This window comes from Sinohyriopsis cumingii, chromosome 9 (genome assembly GCF_028554795.1).
Source record: "Sinohyriopsis cumingii isolate HCF-2022 chromosome 9, ASM2855479v2, whole genome shotgun sequence".
In the NCBI taxonomy this organism is placed as follows: domain Eukaryota; kingdom Metazoa; phylum Mollusca; class Bivalvia; order Unionida; family Unionidae; genus Sinohyriopsis; species Sinohyriopsis cumingii.
The window spans coordinates 26,430,822-26,458,762 of NC_142969.1; the positions used below are offsets into that span (position 1 = coordinate 26,430,822).

The window sequence follows — 27,941 nt, forward strand, 5'->3', positions numbered from 1 at the left end:
TAGTCAGATTATGGACACATAGTTTGTATAATGGGAAATAGTCCATATGACCCCCTTGTATCTGAACAGGCATCAGTTTATTCATTTTATCTATGTTAAGAGTATTGTGAATTCTGTCGTGTGAACTAAACCCCCTCTTACAATCAGAACTACTGCAATTTTGGCCAATTTAAATTTTTTCAGTGAACAGATCATGATATTCAAATACAATTTTCCATAACTCGATCATTTTGTCCCTAGGATATTTCCATTGTAGGATCAGAGTTGCTGCAAGGCTGTATCTAACTTATATTCTCAATAGAGAAGACATAACTTCAACCTTTTTGGTTCTTTCCTTAAACAGTTTTAGGAATCAACCACATGTCTTGGGAATTTCAGTCCCTTTTCTTCTCTTATTCTCAGATTCCAGTTCCATTTGCTGTGGACGAAGTGCAACCTATTTCTGTGTCGACAGTTTGTACGACATCTTCAGAATGCATTAGAAAACGAGAGATTTCCTCTTGCTCTTTAGTACTGACCATAACAGATCATCTTACTATATATAAAAAAATAGGTTATCTTCCATTTCAACATTCATAAACCTCACTGCTTGTTAAACCCTATACAATTATGTTATGGCTGATCAATTAGTCAATCTGCCATGCCAGTCTAGGGGACGATTACATCAGAACCTCTGGATAGTTTTGGGAAAAAAAATGAGCAGATCTCAATCATACAGATGTTGAATCCAAACAGTAAATCTACCTTAGTATAGCTTGATTGAGATCACTGGCCAAATGAATGACCAAGACTGAATTTGACAAACTGTTATTTTAATTTTTGTCTGTCAAAAAAACATGGAGTGCACACTAGGTACAACAAATTGTGGGAACTGCAAAATATTTGTGTGATCTTTCCCCAGTTGATTTTGAGAAATTGTGTGACTGATGGTTTTTGTTGAGAGAAACCTGCAATCCTGTGACCTGGCAGCATCTCTGGACTTCAGTCTAGGCAGGGGCGAAACACTTTGCGACCATGGCTATTTGAGCAGGTTGGATTTCTGAGAGATTTTCCTGAGGATTTCTACTGCTAGACTGTACCGATTATTCACCCAGGACTTCATCCACCTTAGTAGGGCCATTATTCACCCAGGACTTCATCCACCTTAGTAGGGCCATTATTCACCTAGGACTTCATCCACCTTAGTAGGGTCATTATTCACCCAGGACTTCATCCACCTTAGTAGGGTCATTATTCACCCAGGACTTCATCCACCTTAGTAGGGCCATTATTCACCCAGGACTTCATCCACCTTAGTAGGGCCATTATTCACCCAGGACTTCATCCACCTTAGTAGGGCCATTATTCACCCAGGACTTCATCCACCTTAGTAGGGCCATTATTCACCCAGGACTTCATCCACCTTAGTAGGGCCATTATTCACCCAGGACTTCATCCACCTTAGTAGGGCCATTATTAACCCAGGACTTCATCCACCTTAGTAGGGCCATTATTCATCCAGGACTTCATCCACCTTAGTTGGGCCATTATTCACCCAGGACTTCATCCACCTTAGTAGGGCCATTATTCACTCAAGACTTCATCCACCTTAGTAGGGCCATTATTCACTCAGGACTTCATCCACCTTAGCAGGGCCATTATTCACCCAGGACTTCATCCACCTTAGTAGGGCCATTATTCACTCAAGACTTCATCCACCTTAGTAGGGCCATTATTCACTCAGGACTTCATCCACCTTAGTAGGGCCATTATTCACCCAGGACTTCATCCACCTTAGTAGGGCCATTAAAAACACTTCAGACCCTCATTTTCAGAAGTGCTTTTGGTGCCAGAACCATGGAGGTGAGTGTATGGCCCCAACAACAATTCCACATTTGATTCACAGCTTGTCCTTGGCAAAGACATCTGGATCTGAGACTGGAGATACAAAGGTGGGCATTTTGTGATTCTGTCTTGTTGCACAAAGGTCTATCACTGAACACCCCCAGAAAGTCCCCAACAAGAATGCCTTGTCAGGTGATTTTGTCCCGCATTTGAGGAGGTAGGTCAAAACATCTGAGTTGTCCGACACGATGAGAACTAATAGTAATAGCAGAGTTGATCCTTCCAGAAATGAAATGCTTTCATTCCAAATGGTTCATGTAAAGATATAACTCCACTGACCATGGTGAAGCCAGGAATCAGTTGAGCTCACCAACCATACAAATTGGTATTTGTTCAGATGATAGCTTTGCGTCAGAGCTTTTCCAAAGGAATTCTTGTGAATGAGCCGTTGTTTGTTATGCCAGTAACACAAGAAAAGGACTATCTCAGACTGCAGTAATGGTGCCATTGGACCAGCATGGCCATCTGTAAAGGGCACATGAAAAGGTGACCAAGAAGACTCCGCTGCTGCTAGGGTGTGAAATACACTTCATGTTGGAAACAGACTCTTCAAACTCATTTAACTGTACATGAGAGAATCAAACAAATGTCAAGATTGGTCACAAATGCCATAAAAAGGCAGACAAAATGCTGGAACAAGTTGAAATCGGACTTGTTCGAGTTTACTGGAAACCCTCAGTGACCAAGAAAGGAAAGAAGATTGTCCCTGCCCTGCACCAGTGATGATACTTGCCATGTGTTTTTTCATCTAGATATGCCACAGTTAATGCTGATGAGAGCAATCTAAAGAGTGACACAGTTGACGATCTTTGGGAACACCCATGGACTGATACCGAAACCAAAATTGGTATACTGCTCCCTCGATAACTCATGCCCAGATAACTCTGAAACCCACTTATAAAGTGAGCAGCCAGTGTGGATCCTTTTCCTAGAAAATGCCCCCAAAATGTAACGTTTTTTGTTGAAGAGACAAAACTGCACTCAAAATTGGTAAATGAAACCCTGATATATGCTGACTGTCTTTTGATATCCGATTTGCTGAATTATTTGTTGCATTGTTACGTTAAATTAAAAGCTGATGTGCTTAATATCATCATGCTAATCAAGGCTTTTGTATAAAATCAAATAAAGGGAATGGAAAAGAAAAGTTAAAAGGAAGGTACATGATGCTGGAATAAGAGCCTGTCATGGTTCCCACGCTCTTCTAAATATAAATTTCCAAGGGTTTTCCAGGATGAAATTAATTTTTTCAAGGTTCACATATGACTGGGCATTAATGAATGGAATTAAAGAACATTTTAGATTATAAAACATGCAATTTCTGAATCTAAAGATGGTTCTCTTTCAAGACTCTCCAAACATCTAAGCCAGAAAAGATGATCATGTACAAAACCACAAAATGTATCACACAAAACAAGTTTGATTATATTCCTTTAAATTGGCATGTAAAGTCATTTCAATGTACAAAAAATAAAAATTCTAACTTTATTTTGCTGCAATATGTTGCTAAGTGGGAACAATATAATGAACGTAAATTAGTTTTGTTTCCTTTCAAACCTTTAATTCTAAAGAATTCTATAGCAATATACATATGCATCTTATAGAAAGTAAACATTTCCTATTACAGTATAAAAAAACAATAAACGCAAATTAGAATTTTGTCTTGTAACAAAGAGAGTTTAACCCTGAATTTATCTGTGCCAATAAAATAACAAGCAAGATTTTTCAAACAACCTAATCTCCATAAGAAGATATGGTTAAAAATCCATCATTTAAATAACATTTTCAAAAGGTTGATTTAAATTTTGACAAAAGACCTTCAAAATTATATACTGTTGTATACTGTATAAACAAGGACTGAATTTTCTGGAAAATCAACTTGTCTTCTTGTAATTCGTTAAACTAGTCCCCAAACCTGTATTGATACAGGGGCTCGAATCGTTTATTAATATATAATACAAGGGACGACAATTTCTCATTTCAGCTCTGAGATTCAACAATTTGGATTACAAATTTGGCTTAAAATGAATAGCAGTCCATTTTCTAATCCAGGTTTCCTCCGAATATTCCCACCCCATTTTTCATATTTGGACATTTAGGTTGGGGTGTGGGGTCAATGCAATTGCATATCGAAAATTTGGAACTTGCCGCCACTGTGCAGTAGCAACATATGGTAGTTGATTACCAGCGAACCTAGAAAATTTAAATGTATGTTATATCGACTTATACCTGCATGAAATGGATAGAAAAATTATTTATTTTCTCAGAAATGGCAAGTATTATAATTGTTATGTCTTTATTCCGCTGACAGACTAGACGAAACTACGGCATTGATGAAACCTGACCCAGTACTCGCCATTTGCATTACTAGTCACTTCACGAATCTCAAATGATGACACTGGAAGTCCATTAGTCATGTCATATCAACAACAAACTCCATTTTAATGTTGTTGTAGAGAAATTCAATTATATTAAATGAAAGTCAGATACTTTTTGTAAAAACCAGCAATCTGGCCAGTCTGATTTATCAAGCAGAGAGCACATGTCAACGTGGAAGTCCTGTGATACAACAAAACTCCAGAAGTTGTTCTTGGAATATATAAATATGGAAAACTTTGTGTGTTCTTTCGTTTTTGTATTTTGATTACATCCAGTATACGACTTTCATTTAATATTTTTTTCTTTCTCTACAACATTTGAAAATGTGGATTGCTAGATTCGTGTTCTCATACAACTAGCAATGCAAACTGTTAGTACCAGGTCACATTTCATCAACTCAGATTTTAATATTCACAATTTCTGAGAAAAAATGTAATTTTCGTATCCATTTCATGCATGTATCACTCAATCTAACAACATTTAAAGTTTGCTATGCCGTCTGGTAAGCGGCTACGCTTTGCCACCACCATGTTGGCCTCTTGTGCTGCTATACTGGTTTTCACAGTTTCCACGTAAGGAAAGATATGAATATCAAGCTGACTTTGAAAATAAAAGTCTGCTAGATAAATCTAATCCACTGAGCGTTTGGATTGACTCAGCATATATGTTTATTGCAAGTCATACAATACATACTGCACCCTCTGAATATTCTGGTTAGAACTCAATAAATTTAACTCATGATCAGTTTAGTTACGACTCAGTTACATGATTGTTTCGGGAATCAAGTGGTGGCAGAAAATTCCCAGGTCTTTCCAGACTTTCATCAGTATTTACAAAATTCCAGGACTTTTCATAGTCAGGAAAAAAATTATCATTTCTCCCGACTTTTTCCGATATCCCGGTAGCATGGGAAACCTGACTTGTGTTCACAGTTGTGTGTCAGATCAATTCATTTCAAATGACCTCCTGAACTCTGCTATAAGCATTATTATTAACATAATTGAACTACCTTAAATTATCCCAGTCATTCACAAATGTGATCAAAGATAGCATGGCAGCCATGCGAAGAAGTGCTTGGTAAATGGAAAGCTCTGTTAGACAGATATGGTTCATGAGGCAGCATGTAAAGGCAGCTGAGGCAGCAAGTCTACAGCTGTATTGAGCAGACCAATGAATTTTAGAAATTCTGTTGCCATGTTGGGCAGAAATCATCTCTAAAGCATGGACAATGCAGATGATGTGTCTGGATGGAAGACAAAGCAGGTTAAGATGAGTAGTGTGTGTGTGATTTGGATTTTTAACATAGCTAAAAAAAAAAAAAATCAGTCATATCGCTATGATGTCTGCAGCATGGCAGTTTATAGTGATGCCAAGCACTGGGGAATCATGTCGCAGACATGTACCATGATGTGACACCCAGTCACATTATCCTGACACCAGGCTGACCAGTCCTAACACTAACCTTTTAATGCTGAGCGCCAAGCGAGGCAGCTGTTAGTACCATTTTTGTAAGTCTTTGGTATGACTCAGCCAGGGATCGAACCCACAACCTCCCACATCCTATACTGGAAAGGATCAAAAGCAGGCACTTTGCCTCATTGACTATCCATCCTATACTGGAAAGGATGAAATGCAGGCACTTTGCCTACTTGACTATCCATCCTATACTGGAAAGGATGAAATGCAGGCACTTTGCCTACTTGACTATCCATCCGTTACTGCAAAGGATGAAATGCAGGCACTTTGCCTCATTGACTATCCATCCTATACTGGAAAGGATGAAATGCAGGCACTTTGCCTCACTGACTATCCATCCTATACAGGAAAGGATGAAATGCAGGCATTTTGCCTCATTGACTATCCATCCTATACTGGAAAGGATGAAATGCAGACACTTTGCCTACTTGACTATCCATCCTATACTGGAAAGGATGAAATGCAGGCACTTTGCCTCAATGACTATCCATCCTATACTGGAAAGGATGAAATGCAGGCACTTTGCCTCAATGACTATCCATCCTATACTGGAAAGGATGAAATGCAGGCACTTTGCCTCATTGACTATCCATCCTATACTGGAAAGGATGAAATGCAGACACTTTGCCTACTTGACTATCCATCCGTTACTGGAAAGGATGAAACGCAGGCACTTTGCCTCATTGACTATCCATCCTATACTGGAAAGGATGAAATGCAGACACTTTGCCTCATTGACTATCCATCCGTTACTGGAAAGAATGAAATGCAGTACTCATATTCTGAACTAAAACTGAACCTACCAAGTATTTTGGCAGAAATGGGATATGGCAGAGTCTAACGTCTTGGTGAGGGCCCATGAATTACAAACACTGCATGGTTTGGAGAAAGAACCTTTTGATCAAAATAGGCAAGTGTGTAAGTATACTCTACAATCTAAATCTGCTTACACTTTTGAACTTAAGCTGACATGCTATGAAACAACGAAGTGAAGACCAAATGCATACAATATCAATCTAATTAAAATCAGATCTCCACTGTCCTATGTGAAGATCTCACAGTGACCGCTTTGTGGTCATGTTCTGGTGGCCTATGTTATTACCATAATCGCTAATTTTATCAGCCAATCAGATGAAATCTTATATCTTCGCATTTGGGAGACTGAGTAGTATGACTAAGGAGCATAAATGTGTGCCAAACAATTTGATTCACTTTCTGATTTCTGAAAGCTGCATTTCCCTTAAGCAGTCACTTTCAGATTTTCATGTACAGCAGTGTAGAACAGATTTTTATTAGACTGCATAAAATATATACAGAATAGGTGAAGCTGAAGCAGAGAATATCTAGTAATAAATATATCATAAACCACAGTCTACAGCATAATTCTCCGACCCAAAACCCAACAAGAATGAAGCTAAAATGTTCAAATAAGAGTCACAAAATTACGTATACCCAAGGAATATCAGCACTTAGACTCACTAAAACAGCCAAAAAAAATATGGATTGGTGTGAAATGGTGAAAAATGCACTGGATTTAAGCAGTCACATAAACTATATCCTGACAGTTCTTGAGTTACAGCTTGAACTAGAAAATATCTGGAATATGGGTGGTCACCTAGAGGGTGCAATGGGAGGTAATCTGAGTCATTTCCCTTGATCCATCTGCTTCATAGATGGACAGGCGATTTTCAGGGAGGGCTGGAATCTAAAGGTAGGGGAATTATCAGGATTGGGTAATGTATTAAATTTAACAAGAAATCTTAACATTACTATTCTGCCACCATCAATGTCACCAACAGAAAGTGATACCTATGTATCAATACCTGCTAAACACAGACTTAAAAATGATACAGGTACACCGCTCCCTCGATAACTCGCGAACCCACTTATAATGCGGTGTCAGGCATGGATCCCATTTTTTAAACCCGAAAATACTCCAAAAATTTATCCCTATTTGTTGAAAATCGCGATCAAAATTGATAACAGAAACTTTGATGTATCGCTCGCTTTATCGTTGAAAACAGTAGATAGGACCTGAAAATTTTAATCAACACTATGAAACATCAAATTTAAAAATAGCTCATACAATTTTTTACATTTTCTTTCCAAACGACATTCATAGTACACCGCAATTAACGATATGCAAGGAAATTTCAATCAATGAAAATGTCACTTACGCCGAGTGGAGGCAGTACTTTAATAAATAAATACAAATTAAATTTTTTTTCTATCAATTGAAATTTGTGTTCTAGTTCCATCTTTCAGTTCCTTTTAAGTGTAATCGTCATAAATGCAATGTGTCCTCCTGTAATTAAACGTAAAATGCGTCAATCTACCATAACAGCTATGTCCGTGAGCATTTCTCTGAGAACCTAATTAAGTGCTGACCATGTTTTGATAACTGACTTGCGGAAGTATTTGTTGTATTGTTGCACTGAATTAAAAGTTGGCCTCCTTTGCATTATCACATTAATTATGTCTTTTGAATTTAAAAAAAGGAGGTGGAATAAAAGAAAAGTTAAAAGGCAAAAAAATCGGACTAACTTAAAATCTAGCAGCCTTGGTCGTATGTCGGGTGAACTCACTTCATTTGATTAATTGAACACTGTAATAGACCTTATTGTATATTTAACAGAAACTACTTTAAATTAGCCAACTATTTCATAACTGTGATCAGCGATAACAAGGCAGACAAGCAAAATGAATACTTCATAAAATACAGAACTTGATTTCACAGATACGGACCATTGTGGGCAAGCGAGTTTCAGAGAATTCTTGAACTGGCATTTAGAGATATCATCAATGATGATAAGAAATTTCATTATTACTTCTACTGAAATCACGACATTAACACTGTACTAATTGAAAAAAAAAATAATTGAGTTTCAACGTAGACGTGTCACGAAATAAATGTTGTGTGTTTTTGAAAAAAAAGGAATCTTGTTTGGTGATGTATCAACAGTTAGTCTAGTTCCCTAATTACTGACTACCGATTTGGCAAGATACTATTAAACACCATTGCGGGAACCAGACTCATCAAGAAAACAAAAAGCAGTTACGTAATTCACAGATTTTTCGCGTACACATGATGGTTGTTCAAACCAGTTGGAATGATCTTTCATATGTTGGATATTTTTTTTAAAAAATGTTATTTACACAGAATAACGAACGACTTCATTAGAAAAAAGCACATTATTAAAAATTATTATCAATGTGATTGTAAAATGAGGATTCAGTCATTAAACAGCCCGGTTCCCTAACGCCCCCCCCCCCGCCCCCGGTTTTCTCAATGAACTTAACAATACATCGCAATTCACCTATATATTTTTCACAATTGATGTGATGTCAGTGTTAAAAATATGAACACACGTCTGATCCAGTGCCAAAGCCAATCAAACAGCATGTGAAAAATTCCTATTTCTCCTGCAGACCACTGCCTGCAGATTGTTGCAATTTATATCTGACAAACATTAATCAATTTAAATGTCCGATAAGCATGCTACTCTGTTATAGTTTCTCGTAATGCAGTGAACTGGAAACCGATTTCTGTGGGCCACTACTATTTACACATTTATATTTTGCAAGATTGATATTTTCTGCCAATATTGTTATCATACTGTATCTGATGATGAGATCTCATGCTGGCTATGTGTGTGTGTATCACTCTACTCAATACCATGTCAACATTAGAATTATTTCCCCTGACATACTTGACCACTAATCACCCAGATTTTGTCTCTTATCTTACCTTCAGGAATACTGTTGACCATGAGCTGAAAGTTCTCCTCAGTCTTGTTGAAGGACAGTATATCCCTCACCTGTTCCAACACACGGATCTCAGTCTTAGCCTCAGCTTCAATGCATCTCTCTTCCACTGGAAGTTTATCCTCTTTTGTGAGTTTTCTACAGGAGGCAAAATTTATATTAGCCAAAGACAGAACATTTTGCCAGCTAATCCTTCAACCTCATATGCACTAGATTTTACTATGGGTGTGTGCTCAGTTTATTTAAAAATTGTATTCGTCAACTGAATTAAAATAGACATTTTTAGGATGCCATGAAATTATCATTAAAATTAATCAACAAGAACAATACACTTCAGATGAAAAGAGCACAAATTTAAAATCCTATTTATAAAAGTATCTGATTTTGTGCACGTACTGAAATGATTTGTTTACCTGCCAAAAGAAATAATGCCTTTGTCTTAAATGAAGTCATAATTTGCACATATCAATTGCAAAAAACATAGACTCTTACCTGCCAGCACATCATACACCTGCAAATTGGTGTCTTCTTTGTTTGTTCTACTCATTAGTCCTAACAAGTTGCATAGACCCAGATCATGCAATGGCAGATCTGGGTCTATTTATTCAGTTTGCAGATGGACTCAATTATAAGTATATATATATATGGAAATATAAAACATCAGTTTTTGAACTGTCGTTATCTATGATGAATGATAAAACATCAGTTTTTGAACTGTCGTTATCTATGATGCATGATAAATCATCATCTGAATGAGTAAATGCGTTGAAAATCTGTCACTAGTAGCCACTCATGGGAAAAAGAAAAACTCTCCACTACACACAGATGACCTCTGCACATGGTTCACATATAAAATTGGTTTTTGAACATCATTATTATTGTTATTATTATTATTGCTATTATTATTATGTTATCATGATTGTATTATGTGCACTGTACAGCAAAATCATGAATTACACATATGCTGTTCTCTCCCAAATTTATGTTCCAGAAGATTACTGTATTCCGCTCAACTGAACCCATCCAATAAATGAAATCATTGCCAACTACACTTTAAAAATAATATCATGATTTGTCACTTTCTCAACTTGCCAAAATTAAAAGAGAGTTGGCTCATGTGAGAAGCTGGTGAAGAGCAGGAAATCAAAATAAACCATATAATTAATTCTTTGTGATCCATGAACTAAAATTTTACCTGCCTTCACGATGTTTTAAACCCCTGACCCTAATGAAAGGGAATGACCATATTTACTGCATATGTTGGGACCCCGTATTTGTTGGGACACCATAAATTTATTTCAAAAGTAAGTTTTTGTGCACTGTATGTCCTGGGACACATCGCTTTTTTTGAGTCGGAAGTTGTGGAACATTTTTAAATCATTTGAAAATTACATGTTGGAAAATGCACTCAAACATAAATTTTATTAAAGAAAACTTTAAAAAGAAAATGCTGTGAGTGTTGTTTGTTTATACTTTTCTTCCTAGATGCAAATTTGCTAAGAACAAGAGCTCAGGTAAGAATGAATCATCTGTGTATATGAGAATAAGTTCAACTTTTTCTGTTCTAATTTATGCTTCAACAAAGTTTTTTTTAAATTAAATGTCAAGGTTTATTTGTCATTCATACTCTTTACATGACTTATTTTGGCAAAATAACTATTGATGAGCAGAGTATAAACTATTCACTGTAAGTATGTAAAAATATATTTGGAGAGAGAAAGAGAGAGAGAGAAAGAAAGAGAGATACCGGTAGATAGTGACGGTACCGAGTGATTGATAAACATACTAATTCTGAAACCAAACATCTTTTATTTACACAGCAGTGATATATGACGTAATCCAAGTACTGCCGAACAAACTTGAATACTGCTAATATATTTAATTTAAATCCTTTAGCACGGGGGTTGTGTCGTTTTAAAAAACCCATTGCCCAGTTCCTACTGGCTTGAAATTCAATTTCTCGAAGTTCACTTGACACAAATTCCTCAGCATAAGCACATATATAGTGTCCACACTAACAAGGATCTGCAGATTGCATTGGACGAGAACACACTTTGCAATTTTTCCATCTAACTCATTGCCATGTGATACTGGTCTCACACTCCTTGCTAAATGTTCCCATTCATTCAGCTGCTGAGAAAAATCTATTTTTGACCAATATGCAATGGTTGATTTGGGGATTTTTAAATATCTTGCTGTTACTCAAATTCCATGCAATTTTGAGAAATTTACAATTTCTTCTTTTTACTTTAATGTAAAATGCTTGTAATGCCCTCGCCTGACATCATTTTCTTAGGCATCATCTCTCTCCTGACTGGGGTCTCCAATTTCGTGTCTTTTTGCAGCTGGTTCATTTTCTTTTACATCACACTCCTCCTCTCTAGCACTTTTTTGGTCGACCTACAGGCCTCTTAGGTGAAGCTTTAGGCAATGCATTTTCTTTCCATGCACAAGGCAAGGCCTCTTCACTACTTGAATATCGCACTACAAACTTATCCATAATAGCAGACATCTATAATGAGGTTTGTTTTATTTTTATTCCCCTTTATATATGCTATGTACGCGATAACAATGACTGCAAAGAATAACTTTTTGTGTAAATATGTGAGAAGTTATCGTTTCAAAGTGTTCCATTGTTTCTATTTATTTTTAAAATCACAGTGAAAACCAGTAGAAAGATATCAAAGTTGGCTTCCCCATGTTGGCCGACTTTGTATATATATGTATAGTTTTAAAAAATCTACAAGTTAAAGGAATCCAAAATCTGCTTCCCAAGACAGCTTGCTTTGTAATAAATTAACTTTGTATCTGATATCCTACTGGTAAATTCAAACGTTGAGTTTATGGCTGTTACAAGGTGTGTTTATTCAACACCTTGGCTTTCATTTATATGTCATCTGTAGTCATAATTGACACAAACGGGTTTCGAGTTATTCAGTGTAAATAGTAAACACAGCATTAACTTGCTTTAATAATACTTTTTGTTACTGTTGTAGGTTTTAACGCCATTTTTCAGCACATGACAGGCTATACATTGCGGCTAGTATTAATGGTTGAGGAAGAACCCAGAAAAAAAAATGGAAAGAACCACCGACCCACAAGAAGCTACTGGCAAGCTTTCTCACATACCCACATTAGCCGAATCTGAGACTCGAACCCACGCAGACAGAGGTGAGATGGCAGTGATCTGTAATGGACAGCGCTTTAGACCACTCGGTCACTCTTTTTGTAACCCATGGAATCAAAAAGATTGTCATTTGTACTCACAGTGAATGTATTTTTAATAATAATTTTAGTTTGCAAGATAGTGTCATATTGTTACAATGGATATAACACTCTCTTGGGTATTTTGTACCTTACACCGTCTCATGCATGAATGGCATGTGCTTTCAAGCAATGGGGTTGATAATTTTCTCATTCTCTCTCTCTCTCTCTCTCTCTCTCTCTCTCTCGTATATGATTTTGCAGAATCCAGTTTTCATTCTCATGACTTTCAAACCTTTGAGGACAACCATACATGATTTGTTTCTTAATATTCAGGTCAATGACCAGTGTGTTGTGTTGTCTGATGAAAGAGATAACACTATGGATGCATGCGCTGCTTATACGGAGTTCGTGGATATATTTATCCTTTAATAAAATGCTAATGTCAACCAAAAATGTGAATAAATGATACAGTACAAAGTTAGTTTAATTCATTTTATTATCAAATAAGCATTTTATTTATCTATTTTTTTGTAACATGTGGTGTGGCTAGCTGCGACGGGGGTGTATGTGTGCAAATTGAACACAATTTATTTAATTTACTAAGTCCTGGGACACATGATGAAGGTTTAAAAACAATTCACCATTAAGTTCTGGTACATGAAAAACATAATTATTTTTTTGTGTCCCAACATATGCGGTAAATACGCTAACTCATATTTGTTTGTCTATACTGGTCACACTGGCACAAAAGGTACCTTCCATTCCTTCTGCATAAATACCACTACTTTTCCCGCAAACAAATTACTTCAACCTCAACCCTAATGATAAAAACCACCTTGCTTTAAAATTTGATGGTGAAACCTGTGAGTAACACTATCATTGAGACTGGGGTATGGTGAGTGAAGTGAGATCAGATTTATCTGCCCATCAATTCAAATGATATTCCTTTATCTAAACAATGCTCTCCTCATGAAGCAAAAGACTGAGCAGTCACAGCTTAAGGAAAGGAGAAACCATTGTTTGGTTAGAAAACACCTAGCAGCTGTAGGAAATTTGCCTTAGAATGGCTTGTTGTAATAAGTGACCTCTGAGTAAAGGTGACTATTAGAACAGGTTTGACTACATATACTAAGAAGCAGGTGTGAAATGCATTAAATTAGGCTTACATCATATATAACACTACATTGCTATATATCAAAAAGTACTAATGGCCTTGATAGCCACGGCAAAAATTAACTTACTTATCACTTGCTTATTAACAAGCAAGAAAATATCAATTTGCATAATCCTATTTCTACCTGAAAGTTTTTTTAGGCAGTTACTAGTATTAATACTGTAAATCAGCAGTTCTAGAGTAAGAAAGAATTATGATACTTTTCTATCAGTTTTAATTATCATTTGTATAATCATTTTGAAGTTTAAAAAAAAATACATGTAAAGCTAAACTTTTTTTTTGTTGTTGTGTAGTAACAAGAGTCAGATATTTGATAGGCAAACAAATGTTTATATGATTCCAACTGAAAAAATGCATTATAATTCAGATGATAAAAAACAATTTGCGTTTCATATAACTTAAGAAAGAATTTATTTAGAACAACTAAGCCAAATAAATATTTGGTTTCGCAATTACTAGGGGTGTGAAATGGAACTCTCACACTGAAGAAATATGCAGCATGGTAAATCAAAAGATCAGCCTAGTATGACCTAACTAATTATACTGAGTAGTAAGAAAGAATTTTCAAAGGTTTAGTTTCAAATATGCTTCTACAGTTTGGGACCCCTACTCTATGGTTTTACAGGATGAACCTGAAAAAATATTCAAAAGAGAGCAGCCAGATCTTTTTTTTTACATTAGATTATGATTCAACACTAGGATATATGACCTTAATATTGAATTGGTTGGATTGAAAGCTCATCAACCTGTGGCGATTGGAGAAAAAATCAACTACTTTTTACATAAGTGTAAAAAAAACACAGCAAAAGTCCCTTGTTACAATTTGACAAAAATAACTAGTTGAAATCAGCATGAATTTACCTACAAGATACCTATTGCTAACAGATAATTGTAATTTATACATTTTTTTCCCCAAGATCTATCAGAGATTGGATGTTTTATCACAAATATTAATTGCAACTTCTTAATCTTTGTAAAGATATTGGATGTTTTATCACAAATATTAATTGCAACTTCTTAATCTTTGTAAAGCCAAATTGATTCATTTTCAAAATAGTCCAATACTGTCAAAAAACCATTTTATTTTATGCTACACTGTGCACTAATGCCTTTATGATGTAGAACCAAACAGTAAGAATCACAAATGTCCAAGTTTGCATTGGTAGACCATGAGACATTTAAATATGAGATTCATAAACAATCAGCCCCACAAGAATAAACAAAAACATTAGGGACAACCATTTCCTTTTAGGGGACATTCAGAATAATAAGCAGCCCAAATAACCACAAACAGTAATCATATTTTTAAAAAAGGCTAGCAAAGCAAGGCATCAGAGGAGAGATTTTACCATCCATGAAGGTACTATTAAATAAATATTTCCGTATTTGTGAATGAAATGGTTGGACTTAAATATTACACATCCCTCTGAAAACATAATAGTTGTGCCCTAGTCCAATGTGTAACATGTATGGTTGGTATTAAGCTGCACACCAAACAGGGCATCTCACAATAAAGGAATCTGCGCTGAAGCAAGCTTTGTTTTGTTTGGAAATATTACATATTTGAATTTTCTTAACTAATGTATTTTAAAGGACTTTTACAAATGATTTACTGTGTAACACAGAAAAATGTATCAATCACAAAATGATGAATGAGCTTGAAATCTAAACCTGCATTTTTTACAATTTACCTGCATTCTCCGACTATGCATGAGTAGGCTGCAAGTCCTGGGAACACACATCACAGTAACTTACATGTCAAAATGATAAATAAGTAATTATACTACCTGATAAATAAATGAATAAACAAACAAATAAACACAACAAAGTTTACCTAATTCTGCGTCCTATGTTGAGAATTGACTGATGCCTGAATGTGACAGCCACTGCCTCACTCAGAAGGAATGCTGCTCGAACAGGATTGGTGTCTATGTACTGTAAGGCTAATGTTTGGCAGACCGTGTTGAACAGAGGGCATCCAGGGAAGTGACGGATTTGCTGGTATGTCTTCTCCAGAATGGCTATTGTGTCAAACACTTCATTACCTGCAGAACATAAATAAACCTGCATACCCCACGTACTCACATGTCTGGCACCAGCCAACCTATATTCTCAAAACTTTATGAGCCTCACATTAAAACTTCATTAATCTGAAGCATATATATATATATATATATATATATATATATATATATATATATATATATATATATCACTGAGCTTTAGCATGCAATAAGAGAAGCAAAAGATGAGCAAATTCTTCAAGTTATCTTTTTTTCTAATTTACCACATGTACTCACATGTCAAGTCCAACTACAAACAGCATACTCCCAGATTTGCTACTAGATGGATTCGAATCAAGCCATGTTAAAACCAGGACTGGTTCCAACGGGAAACAGAGTGAGGGATCTTGGTCGATTGGGTCCAAAAAGGATTAAAAGATTCTATAGGTCTATATCATGCCCTAAATCATGTCTGCCATGGTGCCAGACTGTGTCCAATATCACAGGGTGGTAGCCTTTGATAGATATTGGGCCAACCATTTTTCCTCAAAGAGCCAGAGACAAATTCAGCCAGTTGAGGGACTGAGGCATGCGGAGGGAAGATGTTGGTATGTCACCAGTCCCTGAAAACATGCCACTTTCTCTCGTAAGCCTTCAGAGTGGAGGGCCTTCTTGCTCTTGAAATTCTTTCCGCAATCGAAGGTTTCAATTTTCTCACAAGGCTGTCCTGATAAGAGCTGAGAGTGTGAAAGAAGACAGAATCTGGGCAGAAAAGGATCACCCATGACCATAGTTGCTGGAGAAGATTCGGGTTGGCTGGAATCTTTATGGGTAGATCAATCGCTAGAATGAGTAGATTGGTGATCCGGGATTTGTCCCATCTGAGAGGGGCTATCAGAATCATCTTGCCATTCTGACCCTGTAACTTCTGGATTATTTTTAGTATCATCACCATTGGAAGGTATGCAAATTCCACACAATCCCTCCTAAATGATAGACAGTGCATCAATGGCCTAAGCTTTGGGTCTGGAACTGGAGAGAAAAAGGTGGGTAGCTTGCGATTCCACCTTGTTAAGTGATGGCTGATTGATGGAGAGACCATTAAATGTATATGACTTGACCTCTTCCGAATAGAGTGTCAGCCAAGACAATGAGTCTACTGGGAATGTGTCTGATTTGTATATTGATATGGAGAGTGTCGTACCAATATAGAAACTGCCAAATCATCACACACAGGTCAAGTGATTTGGTGTCTCCCTGTTTGTGGAGATAGAGCACCACCAGAGCTGTCAGACCTAATGAGGACCATTTTTGCACGAGAGTCGATCTTGTCAGAAGTGAAAGGCATTGATGACAGCATTCACTTCTAGGATGTTGATGTGTAAATGTTGTTGGTAGTGAAGGTTGGCAACAGGTAGGCTACCCAACCGTGCACACTGGCATCAGTACCTATAATTATTTCCAGTTGGGGCTTCTCCAATGGGATTCCCATGGTCAGCCAACCTTGGCTGCATCACTGATGCAGGAATGATCGAATCTTGGGCATGATCCTGACTGTTTGATCAAGCGGACTTGAAAAGGGCTGCCATTGTGCTCACAATGTCCACATTTAATAGATGGCCAAGCAGGATGCTGATTGAATAAACTGAGGAGCTGCAAACTCATTGAAATCCAAGTCCTGTTAGAAATGGACTTGGCAAGCTTGACAATTCTGGTTATGTGAAGATGTGGAACTCACATGCCACATGGACTATCGCTTTGAATGTGCTGCATTTCATGCATTTAGTAAACATTTCTCTTGAAATGACACAAGAAGAAAATAAAGCATCAATTAGCAAACCTTTACGTGACAACTAATACGGTAGCCCCGACTTACTCTGACCATATATTACAGACGTTACATGTCATAGATGATGCATACTCATTATAAGTCATGGAAGACTTCATGATCTTAAGTTGCACAAACAGCATTTAAATGACATTCTGCTGAAACGACACAAGGAGAGAAAGCAAAGCATAAGTTAGTAATTCAATAAGTTACTAACTTGCTAATATAAATTCCATGTTACCAATGACAAATCAAGAAAGTCAGTGTCACACTGGAAACTTATAACACTCTGCTTTTAAATTATGCATTTCAAATATTTAATTGACTGTTCTACTGAAACTACACACACAAAAAAAGCATAAATTAGCAATGTAGCATGTTAAAAAGTTGCTAAAACCAACTCCATTACAAACAGAGCATGCAAAAAAGTCAAAGTTGCGCTAACTCATAATGACTTTGCAGAGGTCAATGATAGCTTGGTGTCATGTTGTTCTTGTAGGGTTTAATGCCATTTTTCAGCACAAGATAGCCTATACATGGCGGCCTGTATAAATGGTAGAGGAAGAACCTGGGAAAACCCCAGAAAGAACCACTGATCCATGAGAAGCTACTGGCAAGCTTTCTCACACACCCACATTGGCCAAACTCGAGACTGGAACCCATGCAGACATAGGTTAGATGGCAATGATCTGTATCGGTGTACTAACTCATAATGACTTTGCAGAGGTCAACGATAGCATGGTGTGATGTTGTTGGAAAGACACTGTATGTGGGAAATGGCCTCTAAATTCTTTTTGTGGGGGGGCTTCTTGTTCCTAAAGTAAGGGAAAGCAAATTTTTAGAAAAATTATGTTTCTCCGAGAATACTTACCCGATCACATTAACGTTAGGAATATAAGCCTGCTACCTCTTGAATCCAGCCCTACTAAAAGACGAAAATTCGTCTTTTCGGTCTATCTTATATAGACCAAAGGGCAATAACTCTTGCCCCTTACCTCCCCTTGCCACCGCCAGGTGTCGCTAGTTTTTTAAGCTGAGCGATATATATTATACAAGGATGCTCGCATAGCGGGGTGGTTGGGAGGGTTTTTAAGTAATGTGATCGGGTAAGTATTCTCGGAGAAACATAATTTACTAAAAATTTGCTTTCTCCTTCAAATACGTTTCCCGATCACATTAACTTTAGGAGAATAAGTAATAGGAGGAGGGAATGCTGAGCATCCTACCTCCACCCCGGGTACCTTCTAGGGAATGATGGCTGGATTCCCCATTTGAACGATAACCCGTTCTCCTAATTTCATCAGCAACACAGCCTAGGGTCACTTGATATGTGACCCCTATATACGGTTAAGAAGATAGTTATTGAAATCTTCTTACCTACAAAATTTCACTGGCGAATCCAGCGAAGCTGATAGGCTGTGCTGATTGTTTTAAATGGGTCTGGTGGTCATCTGGGCTGCCGACACCGGACATACCAGATTCAAGGTTTGCCTTTACGAAGCCAAATCTCTGAGATAAAAACTGGAGAAGGTTGACTCTGCATGCCAGCCAACAGCTTCTATTATATCTCGGATCGAAACATTGCGTTCGAATGCCAGGCTCGCCGAGATTGCTCTAATCTCATGAGCCGTAATCTTCATGAGGCGACTCTGATCTTGTGAGACCTCAGAGTACGCTAAGCATATAACCCACTTCAGCCATGAAGCAAGGGCTTGAGGGGTGATATCCCGTTTACCAGCTTTGACCGGAAGAAAGAGGCGCTTACATGTGTCCCGACACGCCTCTGTGCATTTTAAATAGTGCTTGAGTGCACGAACAGGATCTTGCATGGCTGCTGCTCTTGATTTATCTATGGAAGAGAGCGAGCGAATGACGATTCTTTGATTGCCAATGGATGGTAACCTATTTTTGGCTACAAAGCCTGGCTGCGTCAGGAGGACCACCAAACCATCTGATCTGAACTGAAGAAAGTTCGGGTCACTGGAAAGGGCATGTAACTTGCTCACCTGCATGTTGAAGCTAAGGCTATCAAGAAACATGTTTTGTATGATAGTAGCTTTAACGAAGTGTGGCCTAAAGGTTCAAATTTGTCTGAATTGAGCCATGTTAAAACCCAGGACAGATTCCATTTTGGAAACAGGGTGAGGGATTTTGGTCGATTGAAATCAAAATTGGCTAAAAGATCTGATAGATCTTTGTTATGCCCAATGTCACATCTACCATGATGGTGAAATGTGTCTGATATCATGGAGCGGTAGCCTTTGATAGTAATTGGGGCCAACTGTTTCTCCTCGAAAAGCCAGAGAAAAAAGTCGGCCAGTTGAGGGATTGAGACACTCAAAGGGACGATGTTATTGATATGGCACCAGTCCCTGAAAACATGCCACTTTCCCTTGTAAGCCTTCAGAGTGGAGGGCCTTCTTGCTCTTGAGATTCTCTCCACAATCGAAGGTTTAAATTGTTTGTCTTGCAAGGCTGCCCAGACAAGAGCCAAGCGTGAAGAAGAAGACGATCCGAGCAGGGGTGGAACACCCGTGACCGCGATTGTTTGAGAAGATTTGGGCTGGTTGGAATCTTCCTGGGTAGATCTATCGCTAGATCGAGTAGATCGGTAACCCAGGACTTGTTCCATCTGAGAGGGGCAATCAGAATCATCTGACAGTTCTGACCCCTTAACCTCTTGATTATTTTTTGGTACCTAAACCGTGGGAGGGTAGGCGAATGCCCACAACCCCTCCCAGCTGATTGACAGAGTGTCCACAGCCCAAGCCTCTGGGTCTGGAACCAGAGAGACGAAGGTGGGCAATTTGCGATTCCACCTTGTCGCAAAAAAATCGATCATCGGACACCCCCCAAAGTGATTTGGTGCCCCCTTGTTTGAGGAGGTAAGTCACCACCCCAGAGTTGTCTGACATAATGAGGACAGTTTTTCCTGAGAGTTGATCCTTCCAGAAATGAAAGGCATTGATGACAGCCCTCATTTCTAAAAGGTTGATGTGGAGAGACCTCTCCTCTGGCTCCCATGTGCCGCTGACTGTAGCGAAGTCCGGCAACAGTTGGGCACCCCAACCGTAGGTACTGGCATCAGTACATACCGTTATCTCCGCTTGGGGCATCTCCAGAGGAATCCCTGTGGACAGCCAACCTGGGTTGTGCCACTGACTCAGGAATGATCATATCTCGGGCATGATCATTATTGTTTGATTGAGGGGACTTGAAAAGGGGCGCCATTGTGCCGTTAACGTCATTTGTAAGGGACGCATAAAAAGACGGCCAAGCGGGATCAAGTCCGCCGCTGCACTGAATAATCCGAGGAGTTGCAAGAATTCTCTCACTGAAATCCACATCCTGTTGGAAATGGACTCAACGAGTTCGACGATCCGGATTACGCGAGTGCGAGGAAGTCATACCAGATTCAGATCGGTGAGAAACTCCATACCCAGATAGACAAAACACTGAGATGGATGGAGATTGGACTTTTTCCAGTTCACGAGAAAGCCTAGATGATCTAAAAGTGCTAAAAGATTGTTTCTGCCTTTGAGCAGAATAGAACTTACCATATGTTTCTGGAGGATGTCGTCCAAGTACACTGCCATCCCTATAGATGAAGTCGAGCGGAACAGGGTGACGACGCAATCCATAACCTTAGTAAAAGCCCAAGAGCTGATGTTGAGGCCAAAGGGTAGGACCTGGAACTGATAAACCGCGTCGCGGTAAGTGAATCGGAGAAATTTCCGTGACGCGGGGTGGATAGGGACGTGAAAATATGCATCGGTCTTATCTAGACTGACGGCATACTCGTCCTGCTGGATGGAAAGACGGATTGATCTCGCTGTTTCCATCTTGAATTTTGGTGGTAAAATGTATTGGTTGAGGCGACGCAGGTCAATGATCAGCCTCAACTTGCCGTTTGCCTTCTGGATAAGAAACAGCCTGGAATAAAACCCCGGCGATTGCGGGTTTTTCACAATCTCCACCACCCGTTTTTCTATGAGCGACCGTATCTCCTGTTGTAGAAAGGTATCCTTCTCCCGATCAGACGGTACGTCCGTGAAGAGGGGAGAGGAGGACAGGGGAGGGGGTTGGATAAATGAAATCCGAAGTCCCTCCAAAATGATCTGGATCACCCAATTGTTCTGAGGAAAAATGGTGGTCCAGTGGTCCTGAAATTGCAGGAGGCGGCCGCCCACAGGTAGGCTGTCCGCGGGTGATGGAGAGGGTAAGTCAATTTTTAGAGTTAGGAGGCTTGAAGACGGAGAAACTTTGTTTCTTACCACCTCTGTATGGTTGCCTCCTAGCTTGATTAGACTGTTGTCTCCTGGCATTGGGTTGGGATCTATACTGCACATTTGATTGTAAGGATCCCTTTTCCCTGGTCCGCCAATCATCCGTTCACTGTGGCAGGGGCTGATTTTTTCTAAATGCCTGCAAGGGCTGGGCGGCAAGTTGGAGGGGCAGTTCCTGAGCTGCCTGCTTCCGAACTTCTTCAATTTTTCCTCCAAAGAGTAAAGGCGACCCAAATGGAGTCATCCGTAATGCCAGAGTATGATGGGGCTTGAGCGACGTGGACCGCAGACATGCGTCACGTCGTATCAGGTCTAAGTTGGCAGAAGCAGTCAACGCATTAGCCATGGAATGGTGAGCTGCCCTGTTAATAACTCTAGCAATCTGGGCCGTCGCTTCCCAAGCGTAGTCATTGACGGATTTTTCTGCGAGTCGGAAAATGGCTAATGAAGCCAAGTCTAACACTGAAGATGTAGCGACTACGTTCCTGACTAGCTTTGATGTGGCATGGAACACATTTTTGTCCACTTTGTAAAACAGTGGAGCAGACATGTGAACTGCTGCCATATTTTTGTCCAGGGTTGGAAGATCCGTACTGAAGGCGTCTGAATGCGTTTTGTACCAGCGACCAGAGAACGTCGCTGGTATTTGGCTTTCTGAAAAGAACACCTTAGCATTCCCCGGATCACCTATTTGTCCTGATAGACGATTGTTGATCTCCTTAATTTTTGCCGACTGGGGAAGGAGCCGGAAGGACGGCGTCTTATCCTCCCCATCAAGATCTACAGACGCCTTAACTTTGTAGTCTTGAGTGGTGGTAGGAGGTGGAAGGCATTCTGAAATTGCCAACACCCTATAAATTTCTTCCACTGTCGCCTTGAAGCCAAACTCAGTCTGTTCCATGATTGGATCTGTGTACGGCTGATTTGCAGGAGTTTCGTCACCCTCACTGTGTGCCGAGTCGTGTTCTGTAATAGCTTGCATTTCTGGATAGAGCATACCAGGTGGCATAGATGACGCGATTCCGTCATCCTTAACACTGTCACTAACTCTCCCTTGTGGATAAGCTGTGAACATATGGACAGCTGGCCCTGCCGGTTGGTTTGTCTGGCTTGTGGTCGGAATGAATGTTGGCGACGGTCCTGCTATCACTGGTACCGGCTGCTCCAATGGCCTGGCTGGATGGACAGATTTCTCACTAAAATCTCTGCCATAGTATTGGTATGTTGCCGGCGGTACAGCTTGACGGACGGATTTATCACTAAAATCCCCGTAAGTCATGTTTGGTCGGATTGTTTTACCAATAGGGTCCCCATGCTGGGATGGTTGGACGGTCGGTGACGTAGAGGTTGTATAAAGAAATGGATCTGATGGATCCGGTAAAAACCCCATGCATCCTGACTTACAGGCCCAAAGGCCATGCTCGGACATGCGGGGGGACTTACGCCCACTGGGCAGCCTAAAATTGGGGGAACATTCCCCCAAAGAGTCAGACAAAGCTGTGTTAGCGAGTGAGGGAAATAAGGGTAATGTCTGGCCTGATGTCAATAGCTGTGTCGTCGTTTCCTGGACCAAACGACGCATCTGTTCAAAGTTGGACTGTTGTACCCTGTCAACATTATTTCCCTCCATTGCCGCTGATGTTACTGTGGCTGACGGTTGCAAACGACGAACTTTAGGTGGAGGGGGGACCCCAACGTCCCCCACAAGGCTCGCAATGGAGGCTGTCTTTGGATGTATACTGAGGACATCAATGCTATCTTTCTTCAACTTATTCCATCTATCCCTCCCTTTTGCTGCCTTCTGGACTACATCAGCCCACATTTGCTCTGTCCAAGTATTACACACGCTGCATGGTATAGATGATGTACACTTGGTACATACAATACAAGAGTCATGGTTGTCTTCTTTTGCTTTGAACTTTTTGCATTTCATGCATTTGGTTGACATTTCTACTGAAATGACACAAGAAAAGAAAACAAAGCACAAATTAGCAACTCAGCATGTTATTAATTCGCTAATACCACAACCGTTACTAACGGAGTAAGCGAAATTAGTCAAGTGTCGCGTTAACTCTTAATTAACAACACGAGTTCCGCAATAGCGTGTGTAACATGGTCTTCAGTAAACGAAATCCGTAAGGGTGACAAAGTCACTCAATTTTGAGAAAAATTGTTAAAATAATGTATACAACCTGTAGAAGAATGATTGTCCAATGCAATAAATCCAAATTTAACTTCAGATGGTCCAATTTAATGCTAAGGTGGCTTGGATTGTTTGGAGGTATAATGTACATGCTATCAGTACAAGCGAAGCTTAAAAACTAGCGACACCTGGCGGTGGCAAGGGGCAATAGTTATTGCCCTTTGGTCTATATAAGATAGACCGAAAAGACGAATTTTCGTCTTTTAGTAGGGCTGGATTCGAGAGGTAGCAGGCTTATATTCCTAACGTTAATGTGATCGGGGAACGTATTTGAAGGAGAAAAGCTCAATTTTTCAGATCTCTTAAATGAGCACATTACATGACAGACCATAAACCACAAAGTGAAAACTTTCTGAATATATTCCCACTAAAAAGCAATGAGACAGTTCATACCACTGTTATCATTTTCATTGTAAGGGACCATACCACTGTTTAATTTTTCAACATTTCACCTCGGACCCAAAGTCTGAATGGCCTTGTTCAAGGTACTTCAGACAATATAGTGATTTGTGTAAGAGGAAAAGACAGAAGAAAGGATGAAAAATATCAAATGAGAACATCCTCAAATACAGTTAAATAAAATTATCCTCAGAGATTAAACAAAATTCATTTTGCTATTATGGCTGTATTTTGGTCCTTGATGCCAACAGTATGTACATGAAAAATTCACTGTAGTGGTTAAAATCTAATTTAAAAAATCACAATCTGAAAAAGAAATATGGAACTGCAGCTCTTGTGAGAAAAGTAAGTCCTTGCCTGACAAATGTTCTTTACCTTATCTGGTAAGAGAAGTAAGTCCTTGCCTGACAAATGTTCTTTACCTCAAGTACTAACTTGTAAGAGAAGGCAGTCTCTGCTTGACAAATGTTCTTTACCTCAAGTACATATCTTATAAGAGAAGGCAGTCTCTGCTTGACAAGTGTTCTTTACATCAAGTACAGGTAAATAAGAATACATCTTAAAGATTCAAAATCATAATTATCAATGACATTCTTCCTAAAAAGGTGTGACAAATTTCCATATATTTTAATGGCTACATATTCCTACCTGATGATGATCTGCTGCTTTCTGAAGATGAAACAACAGGGTTATCATCCTCCATACCAAACTGCAGACTGGCTTGCAGTTTATTTAAACCAATACTGCTGCGTAACAATTCTGTGTTTCCAAAGTTATCTTGTGACTCTGCATCACTCTGTGATTTCATTTCTTTTTGTAATTTTTTCTCTTTGACGTTTCTTTTTGAAGCCATCTGGAAACCCCTCCCTTTTTTAGCAGCTGTTTTCTTTTCCTCATTTCCTCGAACTAATTCAATTGACTCATTGAAGGCATCATGCCCTTTAAATAAGTCAATATTCTGTACCAGCACCTCTTGAATATCACAGCACAGATGCTGACTTAAGTAGAAATTAGCACTGCAATTTGTATTTGTGTCCTGTACTAGTGAAGGATATATATCACAAATGCTAGTGGAAGACAATTCAGTCCTAGTGGAAAATTCTAATGGTCTTGTTTCATTATGTTCAAGCACTTCCATTGATATATCTAAACCATATCTTGAATCATCCAGCTGTGGACAAGTCCTAACAGTTTCTTTTTCTTTTTCATTCCTGCTAACTCTTAAAGGAGCAGTTTTAGTCTTGCTTGCATTAGTTTTGCTTTGTCGGACTGCTCTACTTGTCTTTCCAATCTTTTTTCTAGTTTTTGAAACTGAAGGTGAGGATACTTCAGTAAAGGTATATATATCAGAATCTGTTACAGAATTTCCTGAATTATTCTCTTTTGATTCAACAGATCTTATTGTGTTTCTTTTTAAAATGTTTGGTGCTGATTCAACAAACGCATGTGTTTTCTCCTCTTCAGTTTCATCCTCTTTCTTCTCTTTACCTGCCGTTTTTCTCCCTGTTCTCTTTCTTTTAGAATTTATATCCTGAGATTCTCTGCTCATAATGCATGTACCTGCTTGATCTTCAACTTTTTTAGTTTCTGCTTTGCTTCCTGTTTCTAACATTTCACAATAAGTATCTGCTTTTTCATTATTAGACCCCAACTCCTTTGACTTGGCATTTTTTGCTGATGTTTTTCTTCCTCTACCTCTTCTCTTAAGTTGCTCCTCAACAACTGTGTCTTGAACATCAATGGGTTCTGAGATTTCGGCCATGTTCTCAACTGATCTCATATCATCCATACGAGATGAAAATGTCTCAGTGATGTCATTGAGATGTTGATCAATGCAGAATTCTTTCTTATCTTCTCCATCCACTTGTTTATTTTTGGTTTCTAGTTCTGTTTCTGATGAGCAAATCATTCCTCGTGTCTGACTTCTTTGCTTTTTAACTACTGTTTTTGGTGGTGCTTTCTTGTTGTATGAATCCTCATCATCATCACTTCCTTCCATTAAGAAATCCAACCCTGCCATTCTGCTTTTCACAGTTAGGGGTGTCTTGATGACTTTTGGTTTGCTTTTTTTATTATAAGCCAATCCTGACTTTGGTGTCTGATCGGAACTTACTTGTGAAAACTGAACCACTTTCATTGGAATTTTCAAGTTTCCTTTTGTCACATCCAGCTCAATGCCTTGGTCTTTGGCATTTCCATTGATCTCTTTCTCCACTTCCATTCTGAAAGATTTTTTCTTGCTTGTCTGATTGGATATTTGCTCAGGACTATCTTCTAGAGAAAAACCATTATATTGGTATTCAGTACAGTTCCCAATTTCCGAAGCCTCATCAGATACCCTGGATTGGTTCTCAGATGTGCTGGATTCAGAGGATTTCACAAACAGGTTCTCCTCCAATTCTATATCATTAAAATCAAGGCCTTTTGACATTTCTTTTGTAGATTTCATTGTTGCTTGAATCTGACTGTAAACCTGAAGCAATGCTATCTTTCCCAAATGTTCATTGCCATGGACTACAGTTTCAAAGTAGTCCAAGTCTTCCATCATCTTCACCTTTTCACAGATACTACTGACCAGCTGAAAATTCTTTTGGCAGAAATGGACTGAAGCTTCAAGACAATATTTATGTAGGATGAGAGATTTCAGGTGGGGATCACAATCTTTTAAGGCTGGCAAGAATTTTGTTTGTTCTGTTGCTTTCTTCTTTTTTCTCTTCCCTATATCCAAAGAGGCCACTTGTTCACAGAGACTGTCCACACTAAAATCAGCAGAAATGTTGAAATCTTCCTGAATAAATGAATTCAGGTCTTTAAGACAATCAGCTGCTTTCTCAAGTTGTCCAGTCGATGTCAAATATTCCACCCAATTCAACCCAGCCTGTACACACAACCTATGCCGAATTCCATCATCACATAAGGATGGAGTGTTTGTGTTACAAGAACAACGTGGCAACTCAAAGTGTACCTCCACAAAATCATTTTGTTCCATGCTTTCATCATCATCAGTTTCACTTAATTTTGAAATAGCTTTTGGAGTGCTACCAATATCTTCGAATCCAAAACACACCTCTTTGTTTGATATATGGGGGGAAAGTATTTGATTTTTTTTCTTGGTTATAGATCTCTTGCCATTTGAAGCATTTGACCAAGAATTAGAATTTTTACAGCTTTCTTCTGGGGTAGGGTTCTTTGTATAAAAGGTGTTAGCCAGTGGTGACTTTAGATCACAAGCAGAGAGAAGTCTCTGTAAATCAGTGACAGTCTTTGCTGCTCCTGACCTATTTCCACTCAAGTTCTGAACACGCATCAGCTCCAGTAAGAACTCTGAAGACCTGAA

At 38.8% G+C, this 27,941-nt stretch overlaps 1 protein-coding gene across 1 annotated transcript in view; it reads right to left on the minus strand.

The window, feature by feature from the left end:
• The window catches only part of LOC149791438 (uncharacterized), a 115,754-nt gene that overhangs the window by 27,383 nt on the left and 60,430 nt on the right, over positions 1-27,941 (minus strand). Inside the window, exons 15-17 of the mRNA XM_089971357.1 lie at positions 25,253-27,936; positions 15,720-15,930; positions 9,488-9,642 (exon numbers count right to left, since the gene is read on the minus strand). Coding sequence (XP_089827483.1) covers positions 9,488-9,642; positions 15,720-15,930; positions 25,253-27,936 — 3,050 coding nt within the window. The remainder of the gene's footprint in view (positions 1-9,487; positions 9,643-15,719; positions 15,931-25,252; positions 27,937-27,941) is intronic.